We start from the raw sequence: 27,687 nt of genomic DNA on the forward strand, positions 1-27,687 counted from the left end.
CAACTGTCACATTATAAAAACACAATTCATTTTACCTTAGCCCTTCTTTCATGGCTTAGGTATTTCTCTGAAACTGTTTGAAACACACATGAAGAAAGATAGATATTCTATGGCTGCTAAAGAAGAAAGTATAGGGGCGCCTGGGTGGCTTGGTCGGTTAGGCGTCCGACTTCGGCTCAGGTCATGATCTCACGGTCCGTGGGTTTCGAGCCCCGCGTCCGGCTCTGTGCTGACAGCTCAGAGCCTGGAGCCTGTTTCAGATTCTGTGTCTCCCTCTCTCTGACCCTCCCCTGTTCATGCTCTGTCTCTCTCTGTCTCAAAAATAAATAAACGTTAAAAAAAATTAAAAAAAAAGAAGAAAGTATAATATTAACAGCATTAACATTAGAATAATTTATATTCTGAGCAAGAAAAATCATTAATGGCCAGTGAGCAGCCAGTGAGCAGTAGTTGCTGATAAAGCAGTTGAGACATGAGCCTGATGAGCTGGGGGAGAGCAGTGAAGTTTGCTGTTTGGTGTCCTTCCTGCAGTACCTCCAGGTGTCCTTCCAAGGTCCTTAGGGAACATCTTCCCTGTGCTTTGTCATTCCTTCATGTTTCTCCCTCCCAACATGGGATCCAAGGACTGGAATTCAGAGGAGATAAGCTTTCTGGCCATGTCATTCTGAGCCATTGCTGAGTCCAATGTCCTCTTCCTGCTCCTTTTTCACCTAGAGTTGTGTAGAGCTGGGGGCTGGGCTGGGCTTGAGGACTGGGAGGTGGGGGGAGTGTCCTTGCAGGTCCAGCCTTCCCTCCTCTAGGAAGTTCCTGGATTAAAGGCTAATAGATGGCAGGGCTCATGTCTTCCTTCATCTCTGTGTGCATGTGTGAAAATGAAGTGTCATAAATACAACTTGTGTAGCCCAGTTCCTGGCACTTAGTACAAGCGCAGTCAAATTTGTTTTCCTTCCCTCAGTCTTTTCATCAAACTCCCCTAATGTCTCTTAGGTCTTGAGGAGTCTCCCTCAAGCAGACTTGAGGGCAGGGATTGGTGGGGGCCATGGTGGATGGATCTGGAGGCTAATATAGGTCCTTATCTCATTAGTTTACTTTGCATTAAGTTGCATTTTGCCAACATTGACAAGTCTAAGTGGATATTGGAAGAAATGGACATTTGGGGATAAAAAATCAGATGTTTCAGATCTCTCCAGATGTCCTAGGTGTGCTTAGAGTTTTAGTATCTCAGACCAGACCTCTGAGCAGAAGCCAATCACTCTCGTGTATCAGTGGATCAGGCAGTCCTTGTTTCATGAAAACAAATATAGCAGATCATTCAGGACAATCAAGAGTGAGCACAGGATTAGAGACTCTTTGCCAAGTATGTGGTTGTGGAAATTCAGACAGATTTGGTTTCCTCACGTGCAGAATGAAGACAGTAATGACAACAGACATGGCAGACAGAAGTGTGACCAGGGAGGCTCCTAGGCCCAAGCTATTTGTCTCTTAACACCAATCACTTAACATGTGAACACCTGAGAACTGGGGAAGACTTAAGTGAGCAAACAAAAGGTGTTTGATGTTGAATCTGATGATTCTATCCTGGGGATATTTCAGTGATGTTTGAACTAACTTATGTTTGGGGTAAGAAGAAAAGTGGGAAAGATGGTGGAGTTGTTGTATCCACCAAGGGGCTGACTTGTTTAGGTCAAGCGTTTTAACAGTCTTCGTGTTTCTCAATGGACAGAAATGTTTGCCCAATTTAGATAAGGCTGAGTAGCCAATGGGCTGCTGCAGTGAGTCCTCTGCAAATGAGCTCAACAAAGTTTATTGAGTGTTTACTATGTGCTGGCCATGTAAGCAGGGCACACAGGGCCTCCCTTTGTGAATGTCACAGAAATGCCCCAGAAGAATGCTTGTCAGGGCTATTGTGGAAAGCAGGGTGTCATTAAACTCCAACAAGCGTGTGTATGGGGCATGTATGGGGATGAATGGTTGGCAAGGGTCCCTCTGAGGAAGGTCACTTTAGGTGAGACTGGAATGTTGAGGGGTTTGGGGGACAAGAGAACAAGCAGGATCAACCAGTGGCTTGCGAGAAGGCCTGAGGATGGCAAAGCTCCATGAACTGGAGGGAGTCACCCAAGCCAGTGAGGGAGCAACTGGGAGAGTGTGGAAAGAGGTCAGAGAGGAAGCCTGGGATTGGGGGTCACAGACAAGGGGTTGATAGGGGGATTCCTTGGACAGATGAGGCAGATCTGACACAAGCTGATTTGAAAGGATCATGAACTTGGAAGGAAAATGAACTTGAGGAGGTCAGGCTGGAGGTGAGTAGGGGACACTCATGGGAAAAAGCAGGAACACCCTTCTTGGGCCGGGGGGGGTGGGGATGAGGGTGGTCAGGAGCCAGGTAATGGCCATGGATACGGATTTGAGAAAAGTCTTGAACATTCTGGTACATTGGAGGTAGACTGGGTGGGAAAATGGAGTGTATAGTGGAATGTGCCTCCAGTTTCTGGCAGAGATAACTGGGTTCACCCAGTTATCCTTTACTGAGATGGGAACCTGCAGGTAGGGAGGGGCTGGTGAGGAAGCCCCGGTACTCCCTGGTTTTCTTTTTGGAGACCATAGAATCTGCCTTTTTTTGTGCACACTGTGGCCTGCCAGGGAGAGGGCTGAATTGTTGTAATGAAGCCATGTGTGAGAACAAAATACTAACAAGCGATAGGTCAATGTCCATTCATTTGGTCAAAGCCAGGGTCCTGGAGTTGATTCTGGAAGCTTCTGTTGCTCAGTCTTAACCTCTCTGCTGCCAAGTTGTGTGGGGAGCACCTTGGTGGTCTCCTGGTGAAAAAAAACACATAGCAACTACACTGGGACTCCTCAATGGCTCTGGCCACATGTGATTCACAAAAAGACATGTAATCATCTGGGTAGTGAAGAGCCAGTACAGAGAGCCCCATGCACAGGGATAGGTATTAATCTTGGCTCTGCCACACATACTCTCTGCTTTTGGTCTAGAAGTTAGCCAAAGTGGAGAGTAGCAGTGCTTCAACAAAGGATTGCTGAATCTGGGCCTCTGTTTGTCTTCATGCAGGGTGGGTTTGTCCTGTATTTCTGGTTCTGGTCATTCTGTTTTATTCCTGATAATGGGGGTGCATATCCAGAAGATAGGGCAGAGTCTGCTGGGATTGTTTTTTGTAAGCTTTCACTTTCAAATGGTGCAGGAGTCAGAGAAGGGTGGACTCTCGAGTCTGGGAGTGCTTAGTGGGGGCCCAGGACCCTGTTTTGGCTCTGACCCCTGTAACCCGTTCAGGTTCTGCTTCCCCACTCACCTGGGAACCACCTGCCTCTCAGGCAAAAAGACCCTATGGCACCCAACATTGGATTTGGAAGCAGGGTTTGGGGCTCAGAGCAGCTAACTGCAAGTGCAATCTCCGAGAGCAGATCTGGGGTCTGCTGAGATCTCACACTACTGAGTTAGAGACATTCCAGAAGTCTCAGCTTTTTAAACAGATAAATTGGTTCTGATGATGCTTTCGGCCAATAAAAGGAAAGGTGGGAGCAGCTGGCTTTGAGGAAGTGGCTGAGATTGTGGTGAGGGTGTTGGTGCTGGGTCATAATGAGGCTCTGAGAAGACCCAGGACAAATACAGTGATGCCTGCACTTCATTCATTTATTGACATTTGTGTAGCACTACATCCCTGCATGTTGGGGTGAAATCCTGTTACTGTCCCCACTTGACATTGAGGAAACTGAGGCAGAACAGGTCAAGAAACTAGCCTAAGGTGGTTGCCTAGAGAGTGGCTGAATCTGGACACTAGAGAAGTCAGCAGTCACCTCCAGCATCTGTTCTTCTCAGTACTATTTGCTGCTGGACCCCCACTCCACCCAGCAGTAGGTGGTTTGAAGCCCTTTTTTGTCTGACCAGGACAAATTTTATCTTCTCTCTGCTCTCTCTCCTGGGATCCTCTTTTTTTTTTTTTTAAGTAGGCTTCACGTGTCGTGCCAACGTGGGGCTTGAACTCATGACTTGAGAAGAAGACCTGAGCTGGAATTAAGGGTCAGATATTTAACCGACTAAGCTACCCAGGCAGCCCCCTCCTGGATTCCTTTTTGTCTTGAGGCAGAAACTCCTCAGAGATATAGAGGATGAGGATCAACTTTTCATGGGGAATTGATGGAGCCCTCTGTTGGGAGTAAGGCCAGTTGCTTTGTCCTGAGCAGCCTTTGTCCTGGGGCCCCCAGCCCCATCAGCATAATGACTAGTAACAAAAACTCTTCTTGTTCTGGGGATTATTATCAGCCCTGAGCCCTTCTGTCTGTTCTGAGGCCCAGAGCTGTGGGCTGGCCCTCCTCGTCTCTGTAGGTGTTCTCCTGCCTCCTGCCCTGTGTCTCCCCAGCCCTGAGGAAATGGAGGATTGCTGCAGAGGCTCTTTGCTCTCCTGTCTCACCTCCCTGCTTCTCTTCTTCCAGTTGCCTGCTGGGGGGTCTGCAGGTAAGTGTGTCCCCATCCCCCTTCCTGCATCTCCCTTGGGTGGGCGAGAGCCTCTGGGAACCCTGCTGTGTCTCCATCAGGACAGATGGTTATTGGTGGAGCCCCTGGCTGTAGGAAAGGTCTGGTGATCCCCCCCCAACTGCTAGTTGTAACTAAATATTAAAGAAGACGGTTTGCGAGGGCAATGGCAGACCTCCCAAGGCTTTGTGTTCTGTCTCATGGAGTTTGGATGCAGAGCTGAGGAAATTTTCAACAGAGCAGTGGAAGGAGGTGTTTTGGGTAGGAGTTTTGCTTTGACTGCTCTAAGGGAGGGTATACGCAAGGTGAGCAAACCTGGAACAAACAGGTAGTTATGGGGTGGGGAGGTGTCTCTGAATTCACATAGGGGCAATGAGATAGAAGAGGGGGTTTCAGCGTCAGAGAGGTCAGGAACTTAGACTACTAAGATGAGTGACAAAGTTTGGAGGGGGAAATCTGGAGGGGGACTCAGAGGGGACTCTGCAGAGACTTCACAAGGTTCTAACTATGGCAGTTATTTGTTTAGCAGTAGAAATATTGAGAAAACTATGTGTTAGTTGCCTATTGTGAGTGTGTTGTCTCAGAAAGCTGACGCAGAAAGCTCATGGCATATAGCAACAACCGCAATTAAGCACTTCATTAAAGCATTAATTAACTCATCTGGGCTTTTCTTTGGCTGATTCTTTTTTTTCTTTTTAAATTTTTTTTAACATTTATTTATTTTTGAGAGACAGAGAGAGGCAGAGCATGAGCAGGGGAGGGGGAGAGAGAGAGATACAGAATCTGAAGCAGCCTCCAGGCTCTGAGCTGTTTGTTAGCACAGAGCCCAACGCGGGACTTGAACTCACAAACTGCAAGACCATGACTGAGCTGAAGTCAGATGCGCAACCGACTGAGCCACCCTGGCGCCCCTGTGTTTGGCTAATCTTAACTGGGCTTACTCATACATCTTCGGTCATGTAGGGGAAATATGATTAAACACAAAATCTCTCAACTTGGAAATCCTTTTCAGAAAGATAGTAGGGAAAGGAAACATTTTTATCATTGCATTAGCATTAACCAGATTGTGTTGTGCATCACAGAGAATCTACCAAGGGATTGCAAAGACAGAAGAAATCTCACCCTTTTACATAGCCATGCAGACACAATGCATTACACACATGTTCTCTGGATAAACAGGTATTAACCCTCAAGTAAGTGGATGTGACAGCAATATTTGTCACAGTTCATTCCAAGTTTGCTTGGTAATTGGGGTGATTAACTCTTGGCTTCATCCAGAACCCCCCCCCCCAAGTTTCCTATCTTAATGACAGGAGATAGTGTTACACTGGAATCATGGTACCCACTGAGATTTGGGTCACAGGAATGGGGACAGAGGGGTGCTGTCCTTCTTGATGTTAACAGTTCAGAGAGAGGGCTCCCTGGTTCCAATCCCTGGAAACACTGATCTCTCTGTTTCTGTTGCTTTACCTCTTCTGGGATTTTCATGTGCATGGAATCATTCAACATAGCCTTTTGTGTCTGGCTACATAACATGATGGTGGTTAATAATTCTTGAAATTTTTAATGAGAATAACATTTTTATTACCAAGGAATATCCCCCAAAGAACATAGATTATGTGAAGCTCCAAAATGAACTATCTTCATTATGTGGGATAGGGACACCTTTTGTATGTAAGTTTGACTCGAGGGCCACAAACTACAAAAGAAATGTCTGGACCAGTAAAATACCTGTAAAATCTTTCATTTTCCCGGACAGGCCATGTTTAAATTAGGCTAATGGGCATAGTATAAAAATACCACAATAAAATATTAAATCTTCCCATTTATTACCAATATTTTAGGTAATAAAGTATATTATTGAAGGTTTTAGATGAGTTGTTTATTTAATAAAATAATAATTTAAGTAATGCAGATAGGTGCAGGGTGACTAGTTGAGCGTCCAATTCTCGATTTCGGCTCAGGTCATGATCTCACAGTTTGTGGGACTGAGCCCCTAGTCAGGGTCTGTGCTGACAGTTTGGAGCCCTGCACAGGATTCTCTCTCCCTCTTTCTGCCCTTTCCCCACCGGTGTTTACTCTTTTTCGTTCTCTCTTTCTCTCTCTCAAAATAAACATTAAAAAATAACAAATAACTGAATATGAAGAAAAAAGATACACTCCTAACAACAAATAATTGCAATAACAAATGGTTTCCCTGTTTCCAGTCCTTTCTCTTTGTAGCATGTGTGTGTGTGTGTGTGTGTGTGTGTGTGTGTGTGTCTGTGAGTGTGTGTTGGGTTGGGGCGTGGAGGGTTCCAAGACTATGCTCTTATACTACCTAATGTCTCCACAGTGACAGGCACAGTCACTCCTGTCCCCTTGTGCATTCTCAGTGGCCACACATCATCATTTATTCAGTGTCTCCAGCTGTTGAATAATTGAGCCAATTCCAATTTTTTGACTCGCATAATTGTAGTGAACGGTATATCTGTGCCATAAATCTCTCTTTCTTTAGGACTGATCCCTATAAGCACAATTCCTGGAATATAATTTATATACTTTCTTGAGGTATTGGTTACAGTTTCCAATAGTTACAGTCTCTCTTTTTTTTTCAATATATGAAATTTATTGTCAAATTGGTTTCCATACAACACCCAGTGCTCATTCCAAAAGGTGCCCTCCTCAATACCCATCACCCACCCTCCCCTCCATCCCACCCCCCATCAACCCTCAGTTTGTTCTCAGTTTTTAAGAGTCTCTTATGCTTTGGCTCTCTTCCACTCTAACCTCTTTTTTTTTCCCTTCCCCTCCCCCATGGGTTTCTGTTAAGTTTCTCAGGATCCACATAAGAGTGAAACCATATGGTATCTGTCTTTCTCTGTATGGCTTATTTCAGTTCGCATAACACTCTCCAGTTCCATCCATGTTGCTACAAAGGGCCATATTTCATTCTTTCTCATTGCCACGTAGTATTCCATTGTACAGTCTCTTTATTAAGTTGGGGCCTTATTTGGGAAAGGAGGGACCCCAGAGACTGAGTGGATACCTGAAGAATTAGGAGGACAAGCCAAGATTGAGCACATGAGAGTACCTAGGAGTGACCCATAGAGCAGGGAAGAGCCCAAATCCCCCTCATATGGCCACCCTGACAGCATCCCTATCCTATGTCCTGGAGCACACCTCATCCAGGCCCCGTCCTGTGATGCACCCCAGCCACTTCTTCCCTCCTGTTCCATAACTCAGCTTCTAAGTAGAGCAGCTGGGCCCTGCTTTCAGGCTAGTGGGAGATGCAGCCTGGGCCACTGCTGTCTGTTTGCTGGCCCTTCGCCCTGGCTGGGCCTGTTCCTCTCAGGAAAGAACCTGTAAGTGCAGATCAGGTCATGAGTTATAGACCATCAGTAGGAAATGTAGTTGAATGTATTCATCCAGATGTAGTTTTATTGGCAACAGCAAGAACCACTTGAACTTCTGTGAGCAAGGGAGACCTTTACAAATCACATTAAGTGCTCATGGAAGCTGCAGGATAGATAGAGCCTCAGCCAGGGGTTTTGGCACTGGGTATACCCCTCAACACCCCTCAGGCTCCTCCGGCAGTGACCCCCTGCACCTGCTAGCCCCAACCTTGGTATCCCTCAAGTTCAATTTTTGTGAGAGAGGGGGCTGTGCTTCCTGTTTAAGATACCATGTGAGAAGAAGGGGGGTTTCCTCTCCTCCCATAAAGTCAATTCAGGGAGAGTCCACTTTATCTGAAGCAGTAAGAGAGGCCATGGGCAGCAACCTATGTCTTCTCTGCCGCAAGATGGGGCTCCCCAGACAGAGGAGATAGATCCTCAAAAGGAGGAAACTTGGGGCTCTCCCTGAAGGAAGAGAGAGAAACACCATTGAATGGGGAGCAGGTAAGAGAGGAGAGTCGTGAGGGCTAAGGGGGAAAGGCTGCCATGAGCTGGGTTACTGCCATATTGGTCAGGGGCACAGGCTCTGTGGTGGTTTGTTGGAAGTGGCCAAGCTTCATCCTACTGATGTTTCCATCAAAACCCAAATTCACCTCCAGAAAATATTTTCAATACTAAGCACCAAAAGACACTGGGATCCTAGCATCCAATGAGGCCCAAGATGCTGTGCACCACTGATTGCACAGAAGGGGTGGGGAAGGCAGGTGCCATGGGGGCTGAGGGCAGCTTGCTTTGGCTGCTTTGGAGGGAAAGAGCTCCTTCAGTGAGCATTACAAAATTTGGCCCAAGGAGGAGCTGACAGTTCAGGGAACTCCAGAGCACAGATCTCAACACTTGGGACTATGTCCAGAGACACAAGCTGTGGGTGATGTCCAGTCCTAGGGCTGGCCTGGGTGTGATGGGTGAACAACAGTGCTGTGGGAGCCCAATTGAGGGACACTCCACCCACACTGGAGGTGATAAAAGGCTTTCTGGAGGGACAGTTGAGTCAGAGGGAGCAGGGCGAACCAGGCAGAGGGGACAGAGAATGCAGAGGTTGAGTCCATGGCAGCAGTGGGCTCACAGTGGAGTAACATGTACAGGTACAGCTAAGGATTACTGAGTGCCTTTTTGGGACATGAATCATGTCACTAAGTCACCATAACAATTCCATGAGGAAGGTAGAAATGCTGTCCCTGTTTGACTAATGAGGGAACTCTGCCCCACAGAGAGGCGGAGGCAGGATTCGAATTCGGTGCTTGTCACCCCTGTGGGGCCTACCTGACAAGAAGGCTGCAATCAGATGCTGCAGACGAGACATCTCAGCCCTGAAGCTACATGAACCTTTGTTCCTGGTGCCCAGGGAGAACCCTCCTCTTTCTCAGATAAAGGCTGGCTGCCATTCCTGGCCAACAAGCCAAGCCCCAGTCATAAGGGCAGGCAACACTGCCCCCTCAGTTCAGTGAGGTCTTCAGGCCTAGAGATTCGATATGGAAGATTTGCAGACCTCTGGGTTCCTGGGTGGAGCAGTGTGGATGGAGCACAAGTTCCAAAGGCAGAGAGACAGCAGTTCTAGCCCCTGCTCAGCCTCTTTGTAGTTGAGTGACCCCAGGGGTTCCTATGAGCCTCACGACCCCATCTCTGAAATGGAGAAAGAACTGATGTTGCTAAGTGGGTTGTCAGACGAATCACTTGAGAAATGATTTGTACGATTCTTGCCTGGTGCCTGGAGCACATGAAGAGCCAAGTGGAAAGGCAATCATGTTGGTGACCATTTATCCACATATGTGTTTTTCCTCTTGTTGATTTTGGTATCATCCTTAAGAAACAGATGCCAAAATAAGGTCAGGAAGACTTGTTCTTATGCTTTCTTCTCAGAGTTTTAGTTTTATCTCTTAAATTTAGGTCTTTGATCACTGTGGGTTCATTTTCTATATTATGTTAGGTGAACGTCCACCTTCATTCAGTCATTCATAATTTTATGTGTCTGTGTAAGAAGGGACATCTTCTAGTCAGCATATTACTTTAAGTGTTACTTGCATAGCATTTTCAATAGATCCCAAAGAAACTAGAGCGTAAAAGCGAATAAGTAGTCGTTAAAGCAACTGGCGAAGACTGTGAACTAAGTCCTGAAGGAGATTAATTTGGATCCTCTGTTGAAGTGGAGCCGTGTCCTTGTCAAGAGCAGCCAAACACCGCCCTCTCGTGGTCACAAGAGACATTGCCGGAATACTGCTAGGCTGTCTGATCTTTCTGCAAAGGAAGCCCCATGCAAAATTAAGACATCCTCACAGGATTCCAGGTAGATCAGAAACACTTCTGTAAAATTCAGTGTTTTGGGGAGGGTGCCTTTCAGGAAATCTATGAAAAAATAAGTCTCTCCCCAAGTGCATTATTTCGAGAAATATTCATTGAAGAGTTGAGTCAGGCACTGGGTTCCAGGACAGAAAAAAGAGACAGGGTGGCTGTCTCCCAAGACGCACAGAGTGTGGGGTGGGAAAGTGTTGGGAAGAACCGGTCTATGTCACAGCTCTATATGTCTGGTTTAAAGAAAACAGTATATCAAAAACAAACCATACTTATGGACTCGTTTGATTATATTAACAACAAAAGATTTTAGAAAATTTGAAAACAATCACTCCATATGTCTGCATACTCTCATCCAAGTTAGATGACATCATTCTATATTCCCAGTTACCTTTTCACTTATTAGGAGTGCATGATATGCCATATAGAAACCTAAATAACCCTACAAAAATGCCCTTAGAACTAGTAAATGAATTCAGCAAAGTTTAAGAACAGATATTCAATATATAAAAATGTGTTGAATTTCTATACATGAATAACAAACTAGCAGAGAGAGAAATCAAGAAAATAATTTGCAGTCTCTCAAAAAGAATAAAATACTTAGGAATAAATTTAAACCAGAAGATGAAAGACCTGTATACCGAAAACCATAACTCATTGGTGAACGAATTACAAGAAACAGAAATAAGTGGAAAGACGTTCCATGATAATGGATCCCAAGAGTTAGTATTGTCAAAATGCCCACAGTGCTTAAAGCAGTGTGCACATTCAGTGCAATCCCTATCAAAATTTAAGAACATGTCCAAAAATAGAATGTGAAAAGAATATTCCTTAAATGTGAATAGAACCACAAATGGCCCCGAATAGCCAAAGCCATCTTGAGAAGGAAGAACAAAGCTGGAGGCATCATGTTTTCTGCTTTCAAACTCTATCACAAAGCTATAGTAATCAAAACAGTATGGCATTGGTATAAAAGTAGACACCTAGATCAATGGAACAGAAACAGAAATCCCAAAAAGAAACCCACACATATGTAGCCAGTTAATTTACAACAAGAGCCAAGGATGTAACATGGGCAAAAAGCAGTCTCCTCAATAGGTGGTGTTGGAAACACTGGGCAGCCACAAGCAAAGGAATGCAACCGGACACCTATCTAACACCATACACAAAAACTAAGTCAAGATGTATTCCAGACTTAAACATAAGAGCTAAAACTATAAAACTCCTGGGTGAAACTGGGGGCAGAACGTTTTTGATCTCCGTCTTGACACTGAGTTTTTGGATTTGACACCAGAAGTAAAAGCTACAAAGTAAAAACAAACAAGTGGGACTACATCAAACCAAAAAGCTTCTGCACAACAAAGGAAATCATCAGCAGAATGAAAAGGCAACATACTGAATGGGAGAAAACATCTGCAAGCTACATATCTGGTGAGGGGTTAATATCCAAAATATATAAAGAACTCATACAACTCAATAACACAAAAGCAAATAGCAATTACAAAATGTGCAGTGTTCTGAATAGATATTTTTCCAAAGGAGATATACAGATGGCCAAGAAATACAGGAAGAGATGTTCAAGATCACTCATCGTTAGAGAAATGCAAATCAAAACGCAAAGAGATATCACCTATCAACTGTCAGAATGGCTGTAATAAAAAAGACAAGAAATAACAAGGATTGGCAAAAATGGGGAGGAAAGGGCAACAATGTGCTCTGTTGGTGTGATTGTAAATTGGTGCAGTGACTATGGAAAACAATATAAAGGTTTCTCAAAAAACTCAAATAGAGCAACCATTATCACCCAGCAATTCCCCTCCTAGGTATTAATCAAAGGAAATGAAATTACTAAACTCATAAAGATACCTGCACACCTGTATTATTGCCACATTATTTTTAATAGCCAGGAGGGCATTATGCTAAGGGAAATAAATCAGAAAGAGAAAGACATATACCAAATTATCTCACGTATATGTGGAATCTGAAACAAAAAACAAGAAAAAAAAATACCACCCCCTCAACATAATAACCCAAACTCACAAATACAGAGAAGATATAGACGATTGCCAAGGTGAGGGGCAAGAAGTAGGCAAAGTAGGTAAAAGGGGTCAAAAGATATAAACTAATAATAATACTATTTTTTATGGTTTTAAATTTACATCCAATTTAGTTAGCATATAGCGCAACAGTGATTTCAGAAGTAGATTCCTTAATGTCCCTTTCCCATTTAGCCCATCTCGCCTCCCACAGCCCCTCCAGCAACCCTCTGTTTGATCTCTATATTTGTCTCTTATGTTTTGTCCCTCGCCCTGTTTTTCTATTATTTTTTGCTTTTCTTCCCTTATGTTCATCTTTTTTTTTTCTCTTAAAGTCCTCATATGAGTGAAGTCATATGATTTTTGTCTTTCTCTGACTAATTTCACTTAGCATAATACCCTCCAGTTCCATCCACGGAGTTGCAAGTGGCAAGATTTCATTCTTTTTTCATTGCCAAGTAATACTCCATTGTATATATATATACCACTTCTTTACCCATTCTTCCATTGATGGAAATTTGGGCTCTTCCGTATTTTGGCTATTGTTCATAGTGCTTCTATAAACATTGGGGTGCATGTGCCCCTTCAAAACAGCACACCTGTATCCCTTGGATAAATGCCTAGTAGTGCAATTGCTGCGTCGTCGGGTAGTTCTATTTTTAGTTTAGTTTTGGTTTAAAAAATTTTTTTTAATGTTTATTTATTTCTGAGACAGAGCATGAGCAGGGGAGGGGCAGAGAGAGAGTGGGAGAGACAGAATCAGAAGCAGGCTGCAGGCTCAGAGCTGTCTGCACAGAGCCCGACACAGGGTTCAAACTCACGAACTGCGAGATCATGACCTGAGCCGAAGTCGGTCGCTCAATGGACTGAGCCACCCAGGCGCCCCTATTTTTAGTTTTTTGAGGAACCTCCAAGCTGGTTAGTAGCTGCACCAGCTTGCATTGCTACCAACAATGCAAAAGAGATCCTCTTTCTCTGCATCCTCGCCAACATCTCTTGTTGCCTGAGTTGTTAATGTGAGCCATTCTGACAGGTGTCAGGTGGTATCTCATGGTGGTTTTGATTTGTATTTCCCTGATGATGAGTGACGTTGAGCAGTTTTTCATGCATCGGTTGGCCATCTGGATGTCTTCTTTGGAGAAGTGTCTATTCATGTCTTTTGCCCATTTCTTCACTGGATTATTTGTTTTTTGGGTGTTGAGTTTGATAAGTTTTTTGTAGATTTTAAATACTAACCCTTTATCTGATATGTCATTTGCAAATATCTTTTCCCATTCTGTCGGTTGCCTTTTAGTTTTGCTGATTGTTTCCTTTGCTGTGCAGAAGCTTTTATTTTGAAGAGGTCCCACTAGTTCATTTTTGCTTTTGTTTCCCTTGCCTTTGGAGGTGTGTTGGGTAAGAAGTTGCTGCGGCCAAGATCAAAGAGGTTTTTGCCTGCTTTCTCCTCGAGGATTTTGATGGCTTCCTGTCTTACATTGAGGTCTTTCATCCATTTTGAGTTTATTTTTGTGTATGGTGTAAGAAAGTGGTCCAGGTTCATTCTTCTGCATGTCGCTGTCCAGTTTCCCCAGCACCACTTGGTGAAGAGACTGTCTTTATTCCATGGGATATTCTTTCCTGCTTTGTCAAAGATTAGTTGGCCATATGTTTGTGGGTGCATTTCTGGGTTCTCTATTTTGTTCCATTGATCTGGGTGTCTGTTCTTGTGCCAGAACCATATTGTCTTGATGCTTACAGCTTTGTAACAGCTTGAAGTCTGGGATTGTGATGCCTCGTGCTTTGGTTTTCTTTTTCAAGATTACTTTGGCTATTTGGGGTCTTTTCTGGTTCCATACAAATTTTAGGATTATTTGTTCTAGCTCTGTGAAGAATGCTGGTGTTCCTTTGATAGGGATTGCATTGAATATGTAGATTGCTTTGGGTGGTATCGACATTTTAACAATATTTGTTCTTCCTATCCAGGAGCATGGAATTTTTTTCCATTTTTTTTTTTTTGTGTCTTCTTCAATTTCTTTCATAAGCTTTCTATAGTTTGGGGCATAAATGTTTACAATTGTTAGGTCTTCTTGGTGGATAGACCCCTTGATTATGATATAATGCCCTTCTCCATCTCTTGATACAGACTTTATTTTAAAGTCTAGATTGTCTGATTAAGTATGGCTACTCTGGCTTTCTTTTGTTGACCATTAGCCTGATAGATGGTTCTCCATCCCCTTATTTTCAATCTGAAGGTGTCTTTATGTCGAAAGTGGGTCTCTTGTAAATAGCATATCAATGGATCTTGTTTTCTTAACCATTCTGTTACCCCATATCTTTTGTTTGGAGCATTGAGTCCATTGGCGTTTAGAGTGAATACTGAAAGTTATGAATTTATTGCCATTATGATGCTTGTAGAGTTGGAGTTTCTGGTGGTGTTCTCTTGTCCTTTCTAATCTTTGTTGCTTTTGTATTTATACACACACACACACACACACGCACGCGCGCACACACACACACACACACACATATATATATATATATATATATATAAAATTTTTTTTCATCTTTTCTCCCCTCAAAATTTCTTGCAGGGCTGGTTGAGTGGTCACAAACTCCTCTAGTTTTTGTTTGTCTGAGAAACTTTTTATCTCTCCTTGTATTTTGAATGACAGCCTTGCTGGATAAAGAATTCTCGGCTGCATATTTTTCTGATTCAGCACACTGAATATGTCCTGCCATTCCTTTCTGGCCTCCCAAGTTTCTGTGGATAGATCTGCGGCAAACCTGATCTGTCTTCCCTTGTAGGTTAGGAACTTTTTTCCCCTTTCTGCTTTCATGATTCTCTCCTTGCCTGAGTGAGAGGGACTCAGGATCGCCAAAGAAACTTGACCCCCTTCTTCATTCCAGAGAGATGCCTGATATTCCACTGCCTCTAGGGCACAGGTTGCTAAGTGGATACAGCTCCAGAGCAATGGGCTTAGTCAGGCCCTGGGTGGTAGGTAGTTGAGACACTCTAATGTCTATGACACCCTTGTTTCCTAAGACTGTCCCTTCTCCCTACCCTCCCAAGCTCTCCTGTCTCCCTGAAGGAGAGTCCAAAGACCTTTTCCCTCAGGGGTGCTGGTTGTTAGGGGAGATACTCCATGGCAACAGGTCTTAGAGAGGCTTGAGGCCAGAGCTCTCACAACTCTTAGGAGCCCAGACAGAGGCAGTGCCCTCCTTCCTGGTCCCCATGTTAAATATTGATGCTGCCCTATTCCCCTGGGCTGGAGCCTAGTGTCTTCCACCCCTACTTGGCAATGGTTATCAAGGGTGGAAACTGCCTGGAGTTGAGGCTGTGGTCACACTGTAACTTAGAGGCCTCCCCACCCCCAACCTGAAGTCAGGGTTTTAGGCTCACGTGCAGGCTGGAGGAGTCTCACAGTCGTAGCCATCAAACAGACACTCTGCAGAGTCACACTGTGGGTGGCACTGCCCATCCCGGAAGAGAAGCCAACACCGGGAGAGGGAAGGGCAGCCCTTCCAGGGGTCCGGGACCCCCAGGGAGCAGTCTCCCCCATCCCAATTTCCTCCAGGGCCGCTGCAGCCAGCATCACAGGCCCCATCTCCACCTCTGCCCTCACATCCCTTTGCTCCAGGCCTCTGACACCGGGGCCCTGGAGAGCTGGGAGGGCAGGAGCATCGGAAGGCTGGGGACCCCAGCCCAGGGATCTCTGAGCAACTGCCATTGTGTAGGAATGGAGAAGGAGGGCCACAGCCATGAGGAGCAGGTGGGGTCAGACAGTCAGGGCCCCCGTAGCCATTGAGGCAGGCACAGCGGGGTGGGAAGCCAGGCTTGGGGGAGGGCAGACACAGGCCACCGTGGTGGCAGTGGTGGTGGCCACAGGAGGGGGCTCTGTGGTTACAGGTGGGGCCGTCAAAACCCTGTGGAGAGGAGAGAGATGTTGGGGAAGGCCCTTGTATTATTCTTCCCACTCCCCCCAAGCAAACTCTTGGGTTAAGATAACACAGATGGCCCTAGAATCTCATATCTGGAAGGGGCCTCAGAGAACATCAGGTTTATATCAAGTCATTTTATAGATGTTGAAACCATGGCCCATGGTTTTTTCACATAATGACATATTACACAGTGAAAACGGATGAACCACCGCTGTGTGCAACAACCTGGAAGACTAAACACTTAATAGAGTGGTATTAAATGAATATTATCTTAATCCTTGGACATAGGGTGATAAACTGTCTTTCTCTGGAAGCGGAAGAGGCTAGAGGAAGACATAAGTACATGTGAGTCATCGTTACTGTTGTAATTCTTAGGTTAGGTTCCTGGGTATTATGTTGTAAGAATAATAAAAAGAAGGCGGTGCACAAACCAATGATGATAGTGTATCATGAGCAAAGGCTTATGATTAACCTGATTTCATGCATCTGAGGTCCACGCGCGCGCACACACATACACACGCACACGTAAAAGAACTTACCCAAGGTCGCCCAGCTTGACTCTGGGGCCTTACCTTGGGCAGTGCCAATGATTTCTGAAAATCCATTCATGCTAACACCTGATCCTGCCTGCCCCCCTGAACTGCTTCTGAGAGCCACTCATCGCCATTCACGTGGGCTTGTTCTCATCAATAATTCCCACTCCAGTGCTCCCTAGACTCCCCTCTAGGATCCCACTCAGGCATTCTCACCTGGCACCAGTGTTGGGGGAAACAGAGAAGACTGCTTTGTGGTTACTTACCTGGAGGCAGTGGCAGGTGAAACCCAGGGGTGGTCCTGCTGTTGTCTCACAAGACCCTCCGTTGGAGCAGGGCTGGCTCTGGCAAGGGTCTGTCTCCACTTCACACCACTGGCCTGTGGTGGGTGGAGTTAGATGTCATATGCTACTTCAGTTATTGCCCCCTTCTTAGCTCATTACTGGGAATTGACCCAGTACTACCTGCACAGGAAGGGATCCTGGGGCATATTCCCTGGGGTGGGGAGGCAGGGGGATGGACATGATGACTAGGCTGCCTTGTGGGTGGGGGTTGTCAACTCAGCTGTGCCACAGAGATGCCTACACACACCCTCCCAGCCCTCACCCGTGTATCCAGGCAGCCATTGACAGTACAAATCATTGGCCAGAGAGTGGCAGGCTGCAGTGCCTGGGGGGTGGCAGGGCTGGTCCAGACACTCATCTACGTCCCCTTCACAGCGCAACCCCACAAACCCTGGAGGGCAGGTGCAGTAGAATCCTCCAGGTTTGTGGGTGCAGGTCCCATGGTTGTGACAGGGCTGGGATTGACAAGCGTTGGATTCCTTTGAGCAGTTCTGTCCATTATAGCCTGGGGCACACTGCCAGCAAGGAGGGCCAGACAGGGAACCAATAATCCAGCCCATCTCAACAGTACAGGGGAGCCAGCTCAAGACCGTCTGCCCAATCCCTTCCCTACCTTCCAGTTCAGAGTATCACTCAACTGATCATCCATCACAGCCCTGCGTAGCTTCACCTTTGTATCTCAACTCCATGCTATACCCTTGTTCAATAGTGGGCAATTTAACCGCTCCAGCAGTCCCAAACCATCTTATGATACAATGCTATTAAACATAGTTCTGTTTTTGGTAAGACCTCCCTCCCTCAATCACACGCCTGACAGCCAGGCTCTGCCATGCTTTCTTAATTAATTTGTAAGTGTTTATTGAATGCCTGCTTCATGCCAGGCACTGTTGTAGGCACTAGGAATATGAAGAAAATTAGAACTCATCCCTGCTTCCATGACGTTCTCAGTAAACCAGAGAGACAGCTAGCATTTATTGCATGATTTCTATACATAAGCTCATAAAACCCTCCCAACAAACTTGTATGTGAATTATCTCATTTGATTCTCACTTTACAGAAAAGGCAAATGATTCCTGGAAAGACTGCATGACTCGGCTAGCAGGTGGAAGAGCTGGGATTCAGTGCAAGTCTGTGACTTCATAACCAGTACCCTTAGCCATTTTCCAATTGTTTACCTTTCTGCTAGTGAGAGAAGGGTCATCGATGAGGTCTGTACCATGTGCTGAGTTCTTGCAAGAGGAAGGAGAGCATGTAAGAATGCAGTACCAGGCTTCAGAAAGGTGGAGCAAAAGGGAATTACAGAGAGCGTGAGGAGTGGCTGGAGGGCTGGGAGAAGCGGGTGAGGGGGTATCTTGGACATATCGGAGGGAAGGAGTCTCAGGAAAGGGGAGGTAAAGCTGAGTGTTGGGTGAAGGGGTGTTTGCTACTAATTAGTACACTGCTTTTGTGTGTTTGAAAATGGTCATAATAAAAAGTTAAAGAATAAAATTAAAAAGTTAAAGAGGATGGTTGGGGGATTTGCATCACACCTTTTATCCAAAGTCAGCCTTCTGAGTACAGGCATCAGGCTGCTTGGGCTTGAATCCCAGCTTTGCCTCTTCTGCTCAGTGATCTGAACCACCAGGGAGAGGCCCAAACCCAGTCTGGAGAGAAGTTAGGGATATTTCCCTGAGGAAGGCACCTCTTGAGCACCGTCCAGTGGAAGTGGGTGGGGAAGGACACTGGAGAGCCAGTATAAGGGGTGTGTAGGGAAGCCAACAGCAGCTGGAGCAGAGAGTAGGAGGGCGGGGATGTGGGGACATGAGACCTAAGAAGCAGGCAAGGCTGGGTCACGCTGGCCTTAGATTTCACTATCAAAGAGCCACAACGGGGCGCCTGGGTGGCTCAGTCAGTTGGGCGTCCGACTTAGGGTCAGGTCATGATCTCGCGGTCTGTGAGTTCGAGCCCCATGTCGGGCTCTGTGCTGACAGCTCAGAGCCTGGAGCCTGCTTTGGATTCTGTGTCTCCCTTGCTCTCTGCCCCTCCCCCGCTCATGCTCTGTCTCTGTCAAAAATAAACATTAAAAAAATTTTTTTTTTTTTTAAAAAGAGGTGGGCAGCCACTGAAGGATTTTAAGCAGGGGAGTGACAGGTCAGCTTAACGTTTTCAACAGAGCACCCTGGTAGTGGAGTAAAGGTTGAGCCTATAGGTGGACAAGGGGGGAGGCAGGGACAATAGGAGGAGGGTGGAAGGCAGCAAAGGCCTAGACTGAGGCAGTGGGACAAAGGGTGAAGGAGGAAGGACAGAACTGAGAAAGATTTAGGAGGCAAAATGGCATGACTTGGTGGTTGGTTGGGTATGTGGGTAAAGGAAAGGGAAATGAATACATCACTACACGCCCCCACAACTGCTTTTCCCACATCCACCCACGCTTGTCTCCCCTACTGCTCTCCTCTAGACCGGCTTACCTGGCAGAGATACCCAGTGGGCTGGGCCATGCACGTGGCCCCATGTTGGCAGGGCCTGGACTCACATGGGTTCACCCTGTCCTGACATACGCTGCCTTGGAATCCAGGGGGGCAGTGGCAGAAATAGGAGGAGCCACTGTCGATGCAGAGACCTCCATTCTGGCACAGGGAAGAAACTTCTGTGCCTGAGAAGAAGGGCAAACAGGGATAGACAAAGCTAAGTTAGGTTCTCAGGGGCCCCAGACACAGAGCAGAGAGGCTCATGGGGATCACTGACATTCCTGGGGTAGGTGGAGGACACTTGGAGCCTGAGGAGTCAATAAATTCTGGTGTTCAAGAGATTAAGACATCAAGATCCCCCTCCTGCCTGTTCTGCCAGAATGGAGAGAGATAACTCTTGTTAAACTTATTAGAGCATTGTAAGCAACTGTATTCTTGGCTTAAAACAAGTCTCAAGGAAGAAAGAACTCAGTGGAAACTTTAGGTGCCTAAGTCTGTCCCCTGAATTGGCATCCTGTGATGTTCTCTCACTGTGATTCCCATCTGCTAACCCCACAGTAGTCTCTTTCCTGATTTCTGCTCATATTAAACCTCATTGGAATGAGGGGGGGTATTCTTTCACAAGGGGTTTGGCATAACATGAAAATGATTGGGAGCAGCAGTTGAGTGAAGTTGGGTTAAGTGTGATCCATTCTAGCTGAGTTATGATGATAGTGACAGAGTTGAGTTGCTTCACATGGAGTTATGTCTCAGTGGTTGTGATAAACTGGAGTCTTGTTGTCTGGGTTGGTTGGTGTTGCTTGAGTTGCTTTGAGCATGGTGATAGGAGGGCTGAGCTATAGAATCAGCAGTAGTGGTTGGTCTGTGTTACTTTGACTCTTAGTTGGTTGTTTTGGTCAAAGGTTGTATGTGGATGCCCTTAGGGATCGGGTAGAGAGGGACACCCGTTCTCTCTTCATCTGTTCCCCAGTTGGTCCTTGGGTTAGTACCTTGGCTCAAAGCGGCCTTCTGGCAGGAGGACAGTGGAAGGTTGCAGAGAGGCCCGGTCCATCCCTGGAGGCACAGGCACTGGAAGGAGGGCCCAGTCTGGAGGCAGTGGGAATTGTGTGGACAGGGCTTCTGGGCACAGATGTCCACCAGAGTCTGAGGTTTAGGAGACAGCATGGGGCAAGACTGAGTGTCATGTGTTCAGGCCCAGAGATGGTCTTCTGCCAGCTGCTCAAAATCCTTACCTGTCAAGCTCTCTCCTGAATGGTCTGGGGCCAGGTGATAGCCTCCCTCCCCCACCCCCACATCCCAGAACAGTTCCTGGGATCAGAAATCCTTTCCTTACTTCTACTCCATGCAAACCTCAAGCTAGAGCTCAACTCCCAGATTCCACACCCCCTTTCATGTGGTTACCTTCCCAAGCTCCCTGCTCTTCTAGTCCCTGAGACCCTCCCACTAGAGCCCATCAGCCACTGCCCTCCTCAGCACACTTGGCTCAGCACCCCTCACCTTGCAGCTGTCTCCTGTGTAGCCAGGGGGGCAGAGGCAGTGGGGACCCTGAGGACCATCTTGGCAGGTTGCCCTGTTCCTACAGGGGCTGGACAGGACAGAGGCAAGGCATGGTGGGAGGCAAGGCATGGTGGGAGGCAATCCCGGCAACCAAAGAGGAGGGAGTGTGTGACGCGGTGATGAGATAGGAAACCAGAAAGGGAGTCATAGTGAAAGGATGTGGGATGTGGATTCAAGGCAGCCTGGAGCCCCAGAGGAGATGGACAGGAAGGGTGGGAAGGCTGAGGGGCCCCTTCCCTTCCTCTAGGGGTCTTTTCTCACTTGTCTGCACAGCTAGGACGGGTCCTTCCCTCACAGCAAGGCACCTGCTGGGACCCGAGGGGCAGCAAGGAAGTACCTTTGGGGGCCATTCTCTGTGCCCAGATGGCAGGCTCACTGGGCTGGGCTAATGAGCCTGGAGGTCCTCAAGGTCAAATGAAACAAATGGGCATCTGCTTGGAGGTGAGTCATGCCCCTTGTTCTACCCCAGCAGGCTTCTGTGCCAGGGAGACCAGGAGTCCCCAAGGGGGGGTATTTGAAGGGCATTTGGGTAGCCTGTTGGTCACATATTTGTCCTGTGTCTTTGGGCTTGTCCTGGTATCCACAGTCTCACCCTGAACTGAAGCTGGATCAGCCTCTAGACCTCGGCTGCCTCCCACTTCTTGCCTGGGGATTCTGCTTCTGAAGTTCCTTGGTATCTATGACCTTGTCCCTTGGATGACTGCATGGTTTTCTCAGCTTTTTTCCTTGGATGCTGCTCAGTTTAGGAAGGCTGTTTGGTGTAGTGGTTAAATCTACTGAAGCCCTGGGTTTGAATCCCGGCCATGCCACTTACTGGCTGGACAACTCACTTAATCTCTCTGTGTCTGTTTCTTGTAAAATGGATACAGTAACAATACTGACCTTAGAGGGTTCTTGCCACGATGACAAAATGCATGTAAGATGTTCAGGTGGTACTTGGCATAAAGTAAGCTATTATTTTTTTGGTTTCATTCAGCTTCCTGATATCGGGTTGGTGACTATACCCCTGGGGAGACCTGTCTCCTTTAAAAGTAACTTGGAGGTAGGTGCAGCCTTGTGGCACTTTTTTTTCCTATTGTACCAAATTCAAGCATACAGGCCCTTTGGGGTTTTAAGGATTTACTCAATCTCTACAGGGGAGAGTTTCTGTGATTAGGAGGAACATTCTGAGTTGGCATGAGCCGAGGCTGCTGTTGTTCTGCTCTTCCTTGATGGGCCTCTGTGCACAGTGGACCAGGCTGCGCACTTTACAATGACTATGAAGTGAATGCTCTCCTGTCACCCCCAGAGTTGAGCAGTGTACAACCTCAGTACCATCTGTGGCTGCCCTTCTCCTAGAGGCCATGGGTTTCCCAGAGTGTTCATCTTGGGTGGGGAGATGAGAAAGAGGTATTCTTTGATAGCTGATCCCAACTGGCCTGGGGCTATCTATGTTCTGGAGGGGTCATGCCTAGTGGGTTCAGGATTAGTCCCCTGTGTCCTCTACTCAGGGCCCCATCCATCTAGTACCTGGTGGGCAGAGGCAGTGGAAGGTGGCAAGCAGGTCCAGGCAGGTGCTGCCTAGATGGCAGGGCTGGGACAGGCACTCATTGTGATCAGCCTCGCAGCGGGAGCCCGTGTAGCCAGGGGGACAGAGGCAGTCAAAGGAGCCAGGGGTGTTGAGGCAAGAGCCGCCGTGTTCACAGGGACTGGGGCCTTGCTGGGCTAGGAGGAGAGGAGTCAGAAGTTCACAGGGGCCCAGGGCAGAAGGGCAAGGAGGCCAGACTGCCAGGGAAGGCACGAGGGCCTGCTTGTGGCAGAATGAACACAGCGGAGAAAGGGCTGGTGTCTTTAACACAGACGAGGACTAAGTGGGGCCCGGAGGGCTAAGCACTGGTGAGAAGACCGTGTAGGGAAGAATTGCCAAATCTGGACCAAATTGGGAAAAAAGAGATGATTGTATTTTTAATTTGAAAAACAATTTGCAGAGGCTGTTTGGGACTCAGAGAGGATCTGATGTGGGGATGCCTTACCCATCTGACACTCGTCCAGGTCCTGGTGGCAGGTGGGCCCCGAGTAGCCAGGCTGACACAGGCAGAGTGGAGAGCCTGTCAGGGGATTGGTGCTGCACTGGGCTTCCCCGTGGCATGGCTGGTTCAGGCACATGTCCTCCATGTGGCACAGGAGTCCTGGAGGGCAGGATGGGCCGCTTGAGGATCCCAGCTGCCCCCCTTATGCTTCTGTCACTTGCCATCCTCACGGCCACCTCCCCGAGCCCTCTGTCACACCTGTGCGGCCAGGTGGGCAAAGGCAGGAGAAGGAGCCCACACGATCGATGCAGGTGGATCCCGGGGCACAGGTGGCAGCAACACAGTCGTCTAGGTTCTCTTCACAGCCTGTGCCTCCCCAGCTGCTCACACACACACAATGGAAGCTGCCAGCTGAGTTCTGGCAGGTACCCCCATTTTGGCAGCGAGGGGGACCCTGAGCCTCACATTCATCCACATCTTCGGAGCAATCCCAGCCTGTGGGGGATGGGATGGGAAGGGGACAAAGGCTGGAGTTGGGAGCCCTGTGAGGAGGGGAGGCTAGGGGCTGATCATATGGACCACGGGGGCCATGGACTTGGCTTAAACGACTCACCTGTCCAGGCCTCTGGGCAGAGGCACGTGTAGGTGCTCAGCCCATCCGGGCAAGTGCCCCCGTTCTGACACTGGTGCCCAGCACAGTCATCTGGATTCACCTCACAGCTCGGGCCTCTGAAACCTGACAGGGTCATGGGATTAGCGAAGGGAAGGGGCCTCCCTGCCCCGGGAGAGGGGTGGCAGACGTGAGGACGCACCTTGGGGGCAGAGGCAGAGGTGGAGGGTGGAGTCTCTCCCTGGAACCAGCTGACAGGTGCCCCCATTGGGACAGCCCGTAGTGGGGCAGGGTCCTGGCTGGAGCTCACAGCGTGGACCCTCCTGCCCAGTGGGGCAGTGACACCAGAAAGATCCCAAGGTGTTATGGCAGGAAGTGCCTTTGGGGCAGGGCCCTGGGTCCAGGAAACACTCATTGATATCATGTTCGCAGGCATGACCCTCGAAGCCAGGTGGGCAGCGGCACTGGATCTGGGGGTACGTGGCCAGACACACCCCTCCATTGACGCAGGGATTGGCTGAGCAGAAGTCCCGAAGCTGGCACTGCTCACCTGAGGCAGAGGACAGAGGGCGCTGTTCAATCCCCGCCCCCTCTCTGCTGGGAGAATCCAGCTCTCACTCTGGATTATCTGTGTCTGATTTTCATGTTGCCTTCTCTTTGTTCCCATACGCTTTTTGCCCTGCTCCACTACCCCTTGCCTCAGTTTGGGCATTCTGGAAAACGGGAGCTGTCGTTGTTGGTGGGAGTACTGCAGGCTGGCCCTGCGGAGCAGACCTGAGACACAGTGTCCTTCCAAATTTGGTGGCCTTTCCTTGGTGGGGAGGAGAAAAGCAGCTGGCCTCCAGACTCGGCACCTTGCTGTGCCACCACCGCTGTGTGCCCTCAGGTGTGTCTGGCCTCCCTTGTCTGGATTTCCTAATCTTTAGGTGGGTACAGTGTTGCAGATAATGATAAGGAGACAGACGTCTCATGTGTTCCCCCCAGTGGCAACGGCGGTGGTGGCGGCTGGCACTGGGCTAAGTGACCACCTCCTGAACATCACTCCCTTTCCTCCTCTCGACAACGTTATGACGTGTGGACATCAGCTGGCAACTGAGGATGCAGAGAGCTTAACTACCTGATGCAAGGGCGTGCGTCTCATCGGTGGCAGAGCTGGCACTGGACACGTGGGCCGCTGCTCTGAAGCACAAGGCCTGGCAAGTTGCCATTGACAGTCCTCCTTGTTGTCACACCACGAGAGGCTGGTCTCCCACCCCCAAATCCTCAGAATTACCCAGGCACTCAAACTATCTCCATGCCTGGGCCCACCCCAGACCCACTAAAGCAGCCTTTCTGGGACGTGGGCACCAGTATGTTGCAGGCTTTGCAGGTGATTGCTGTGCCTTGCCACGTTTGAGAAGCCTTGCTCTTCTAGTCCACCCCTCACAGATCACTTTCCTCCCCGTGTGGTCTTCACTGCCCTGTCCAGTCCCCTCCCTCCTGGTAGATCAGAGGAGCCTTCCTCTCCAGGGGCTTTCACCTCTGTCCCATACCCCTGACTGCTTCCCCGGGCTAGGACGCCCTGCCCACCAGGGGTCCCACACCCTCATCCCCGGGTTGCACCCCTCTTCCTTGCCTTGATACCCGTTCCTCTCTCTGGGTCAGATCCCTTCCACCCCCATTACACCTCCCACCACCACCGTCTTTCCAGGTGCTGTTATGGGCTCCTACTTGGAAGAATAAAGGCCAGATGCCCATTATGCAGAATCTAGGAGGTTCCCCTCTCCCTGCCTTGTGCTAGGCATTAACCCTCTAGCTACTGGGTCGAGGGGCCAGGCTGGGGCACTAAGGGGGCTATGGCAGTAGCCATTTACTAACGGGTTGGAAAACACTTCAACGTTTTAACCGTTGGTACAGCCATGCTGGTGAATGTGTCTTGGGTCAATGGTCAGCAAGAGGGCTTGTTGATTGTCACAGCCTCTGTCCTCAAAGGGGCTGGCTGTTTTGCAGACTCCAGTTCCATCTTTCCCACCCCACTTCCCAGTCCAGTGTTCCTGCCTGTCCCGTCCTCCCCACCACTGCAGTGCTCACCTGTCCATCCAGGCAGACAGGAACATCGTGGGCGGCCTGAGGCCTGGATATGGCAGCGGCCCATTTTGGAACAGAAGGAAGAACAGGGGTCCTTGAGTTGGGCCTGGCACCTCTGGCCAGTGAAGCCAGAGGGGCAGGTGCAGGAGAAGCTGGGGGCCAAGGGAGAGGGAAGGCTGGGGGAGCCTGGGAGGGCGGGGAGCAGAGCTTGGCAGCTGCCCCCATTCTGGCAGAGCTGGGCATCCTGGCAGGGGTCAGGAAACTGGCATGTCTCACCCAGGAAGCCAGGGGCACACCTGAGCAGGGGAGGAGAGTGGAAACTTAAGTCACTGGGTCCTCTTTGCCTTCTCTCCCACCTCCCTTCCTTTGCCTTCATTTGTTTCCCTTTAGTGCCTTTACCTCCTCCCTTTCTCCTTCCTTCCCAGTCCCTCCTCCTCCCCAGCTCTCCCTCCCCATTTCTGGTTTCCCACTCCAAGGAGACACACTCACTGGCAGCTCCCTTGTCCCTGAGATAGGCTCAGGCAGGTGCCTCCATTGGCACAGGGTTCTGGGAAGTCCCCACACCGAAGCACTAGGGATGGAGATGAGGAAGGCATGGGAGTGGGGAGCGCTGTGCTCCCAGATTTCTCTGGGTGCTTTGCTGCCTGCAGCAGCCCCACATGTGCTCTCAGCCACCACCACTTCTGCAGTTGCCTGATCCTTAAGGGAGTGGTGCTCTTGCCCTCGCTTCGCCCCGCCCCCATCCCAGGCCTGGGGATCCTCTGAGCTCCTAATCCCCACCCCCTTTCCTGTTTATTAGCCAGCCTTCCAAGTCAGCCTCAGGCTCCATCCCTTGGAATGGAGACAACAGGGCTCAGGAGGGGGGCCCAGGGGACTCCTGGAAGGTGAATGGCTGAGACATTGAAGGGATTTCCTCCCGGAAGGGCCCAGCATTGAGCCATCCGGGGGGTGGGGACAGCTGGACCGGGAAAGGGACTTGGTCAGCCCTTGACCTTCCCATGTCTCCATCTCCTGCTTTTTTCTCATCGCCTTCCCTAGCAGGTGGCCAGTCTTTTTCCCTCTTTACCTCCTAAATGTGATTGCAAGAGCCTGCTGTCCGCCAGCACTAAGGCCAACTGGGTTCTCCCTGAGGCGGGCACCCTCCCACCCATTCCCCAGACAGTCACCGCCCCTGGCACAGGCCCCAAAGCCTTGGTTTGTGCAGCTGCAGCAGCAGAGTCTTCTCTCCCTGCATTTGGGGGGTGATGGTGGTGAGATTCTCTTCCACCCGGTGTCCTCTCAAAGCATGGGGCTTGGCCCTCCGCCCCCAACCCATCAACACCCTCTTAAGGAAGATGGGTCCCGTCACCTCTCTACCCCATGCCTCACCTCTGGTCTTGACGACTGAGTGACACAGCAGCAGCAGCAGCAGTGAAGGGGGCTGCATTCCAGAGCACCGCCCCACACCCAGATCCTCTGCCTCCTCAGGCAAGGACCCTCAGAGCCCTCACCGAGGCAGGAGCCACCTCCTCTGCTCCCACGGCCCCTTCCTCCTCCTCTGCCCACTGCAAGCCTCACGTCTGAGCTGTTTCCTGAGTCACACAATGTCCTGGACACCCTAGTGATGGGAGGGGGAGGAGTGGAACAACATTGAGGGGGATGAGGGAGGGGCCTTCTGTCCCTGACAACCCCTGGGGAGAGGGGGAGTGGGATGGTGTGGCAGGTGAACAGGACAGGAGCACCGGGCTGGGGGGGGGGGCGGTTCTGGGTTCAGTCCCAGCCTTTCTGTTGTTGTGTGGTCTCCCCTTTCTAGAGATGAGAATGACAAGGTGGCTTACCCTTGTCCTGGGGGGGTCAGGGCCTGGAACAGAGGTGTGGGGTGCTGAGGCATCTTCTATTCCAGGTTAGTATCCGTGCTTCTTGGTCAATCTGCAACTTTCTATAAGTCGAAACCACTAACCTTGGCAGAGGGAATGCA

The 27,687-nt window shown here is 48.8% G+C and overlaps 2 protein-coding genes and 1 long non-coding RNA gene across 9 annotated transcripts in view; 2 read left to right on the forward strand and 1 right to left on the reverse strand.

Annotated features, from left to right (window-relative positions):
* Positions 1 to 4,111: 4,111 nt before the first annotated feature.
* Positions 4,112 to 27,687, forward strand: part of LOC111560582 (butyrophilin-like protein 1) — a 54,404-nt gene continuing 30,828 nt past the window's right edge. The window contains exon 1 of the mRNA XM_045051513.1: positions 4,112 to 4,471. Coding sequence (XP_044907448.1) covers positions 4,387 to 4,471 — 85 coding nt within the window. The 5' untranslated portion in view covers positions 4,112 to 4,386. The remainder of the gene's footprint in view (positions 4,472 to 27,687) is intronic.
* Positions 7,890 to 27,304, reverse strand: LOC111558978 (neurogenic locus notch homolog protein 4-like). Of its 7 annotated transcripts, none has more exons than XM_045051507.1 (12): positions 27,099 to 27,300; positions 26,220 to 26,301; positions 25,734 to 26,026; positions 23,866 to 24,213; positions 23,667 to 23,789; positions 23,312 to 23,548; positions 23,057 to 23,212; positions 22,554 to 22,748; positions 19,488 to 19,672; positions 17,303 to 17,555; positions 16,963 to 17,075; positions 7,890 to 8,328 (listed from the first exon to the last, which is right to left on the reverse strand). In XM_045051507.1, the coding sequence occupies exons 1-12, from the start codon at positions 27,154 to 27,156 to the stop codon at positions 8,302 to 8,304; spliced, it is 2,070 nt and encodes a 689-aa protein (XP_044907442.1). In that variant the 5' UTR covers positions 27,157 to 27,300; the 3' UTR covers positions 7,890 to 8,301. The 7 variants fall into 7 exon arrangements, with proteins under 7 accessions (XP_044907442.1, XP_044907446.1, XP_044907444.1 ...); XM_045051508.1 differs by lacking the exon at positions 7,890 to 8,328 and adding an exon at positions 9,995 to 10,155; XM_045051505.1 differs by lacking the exon at positions 7,890 to 8,328 and adding an exon at positions 14,965 to 16,148 and having other exon boundaries at positions 27,099 to 27,301.
* LOC123383585 lies at positions 21,756 to 25,012 on the forward strand. The gene is made up of 3 exons (XR_006593431.1): positions 21,756 to 22,086; positions 24,367 to 24,549; positions 24,648 to 25,012. It is a non-coding gene; the product is annotated as an uncharacterized LOC123383585 (long non-coding RNA).

This window comes from Felis catus (assembly GCF_018350175.1).
Source record: "Felis catus isolate Fca126 chromosome B2 unlocalized genomic scaffold, F.catus_Fca126_mat1.0 chrB2_random_Un_scaffold_44, whole genome shotgun sequence".
NCBI lineage: Eukaryota > Metazoa > Chordata > Mammalia > Carnivora > Felidae > Felis > Felis catus.

What these genes read in the sequence shown, in the direction of transcription:
- LOC111558978 (XM_045051505.1), bottom strand. Translation starts at nt 27,156, where the DNA reads ATGCAGCCCCCTTCACTGCTGCTGCTGCTGCTGTGTCACTCAGTCGTC. An exon ending in CCACTGGGTATCTCTGCCAG is followed by an intron (nt 17,556 to 19,487) that starts GTAAGCCGGTCT and finishes CCTTGCTGGCAG; the next exon opens with TGTGCCCCAGGCTATAATGG. An exon ending in TCACCTGCCACTGCCTCCAG is followed by an intron (nt 16,149 to 16,962) that starts GTAAGTAACCAC and finishes TCCTCTCCACAG; the next exon opens with GGTTTTGACGGCCCCACCTG.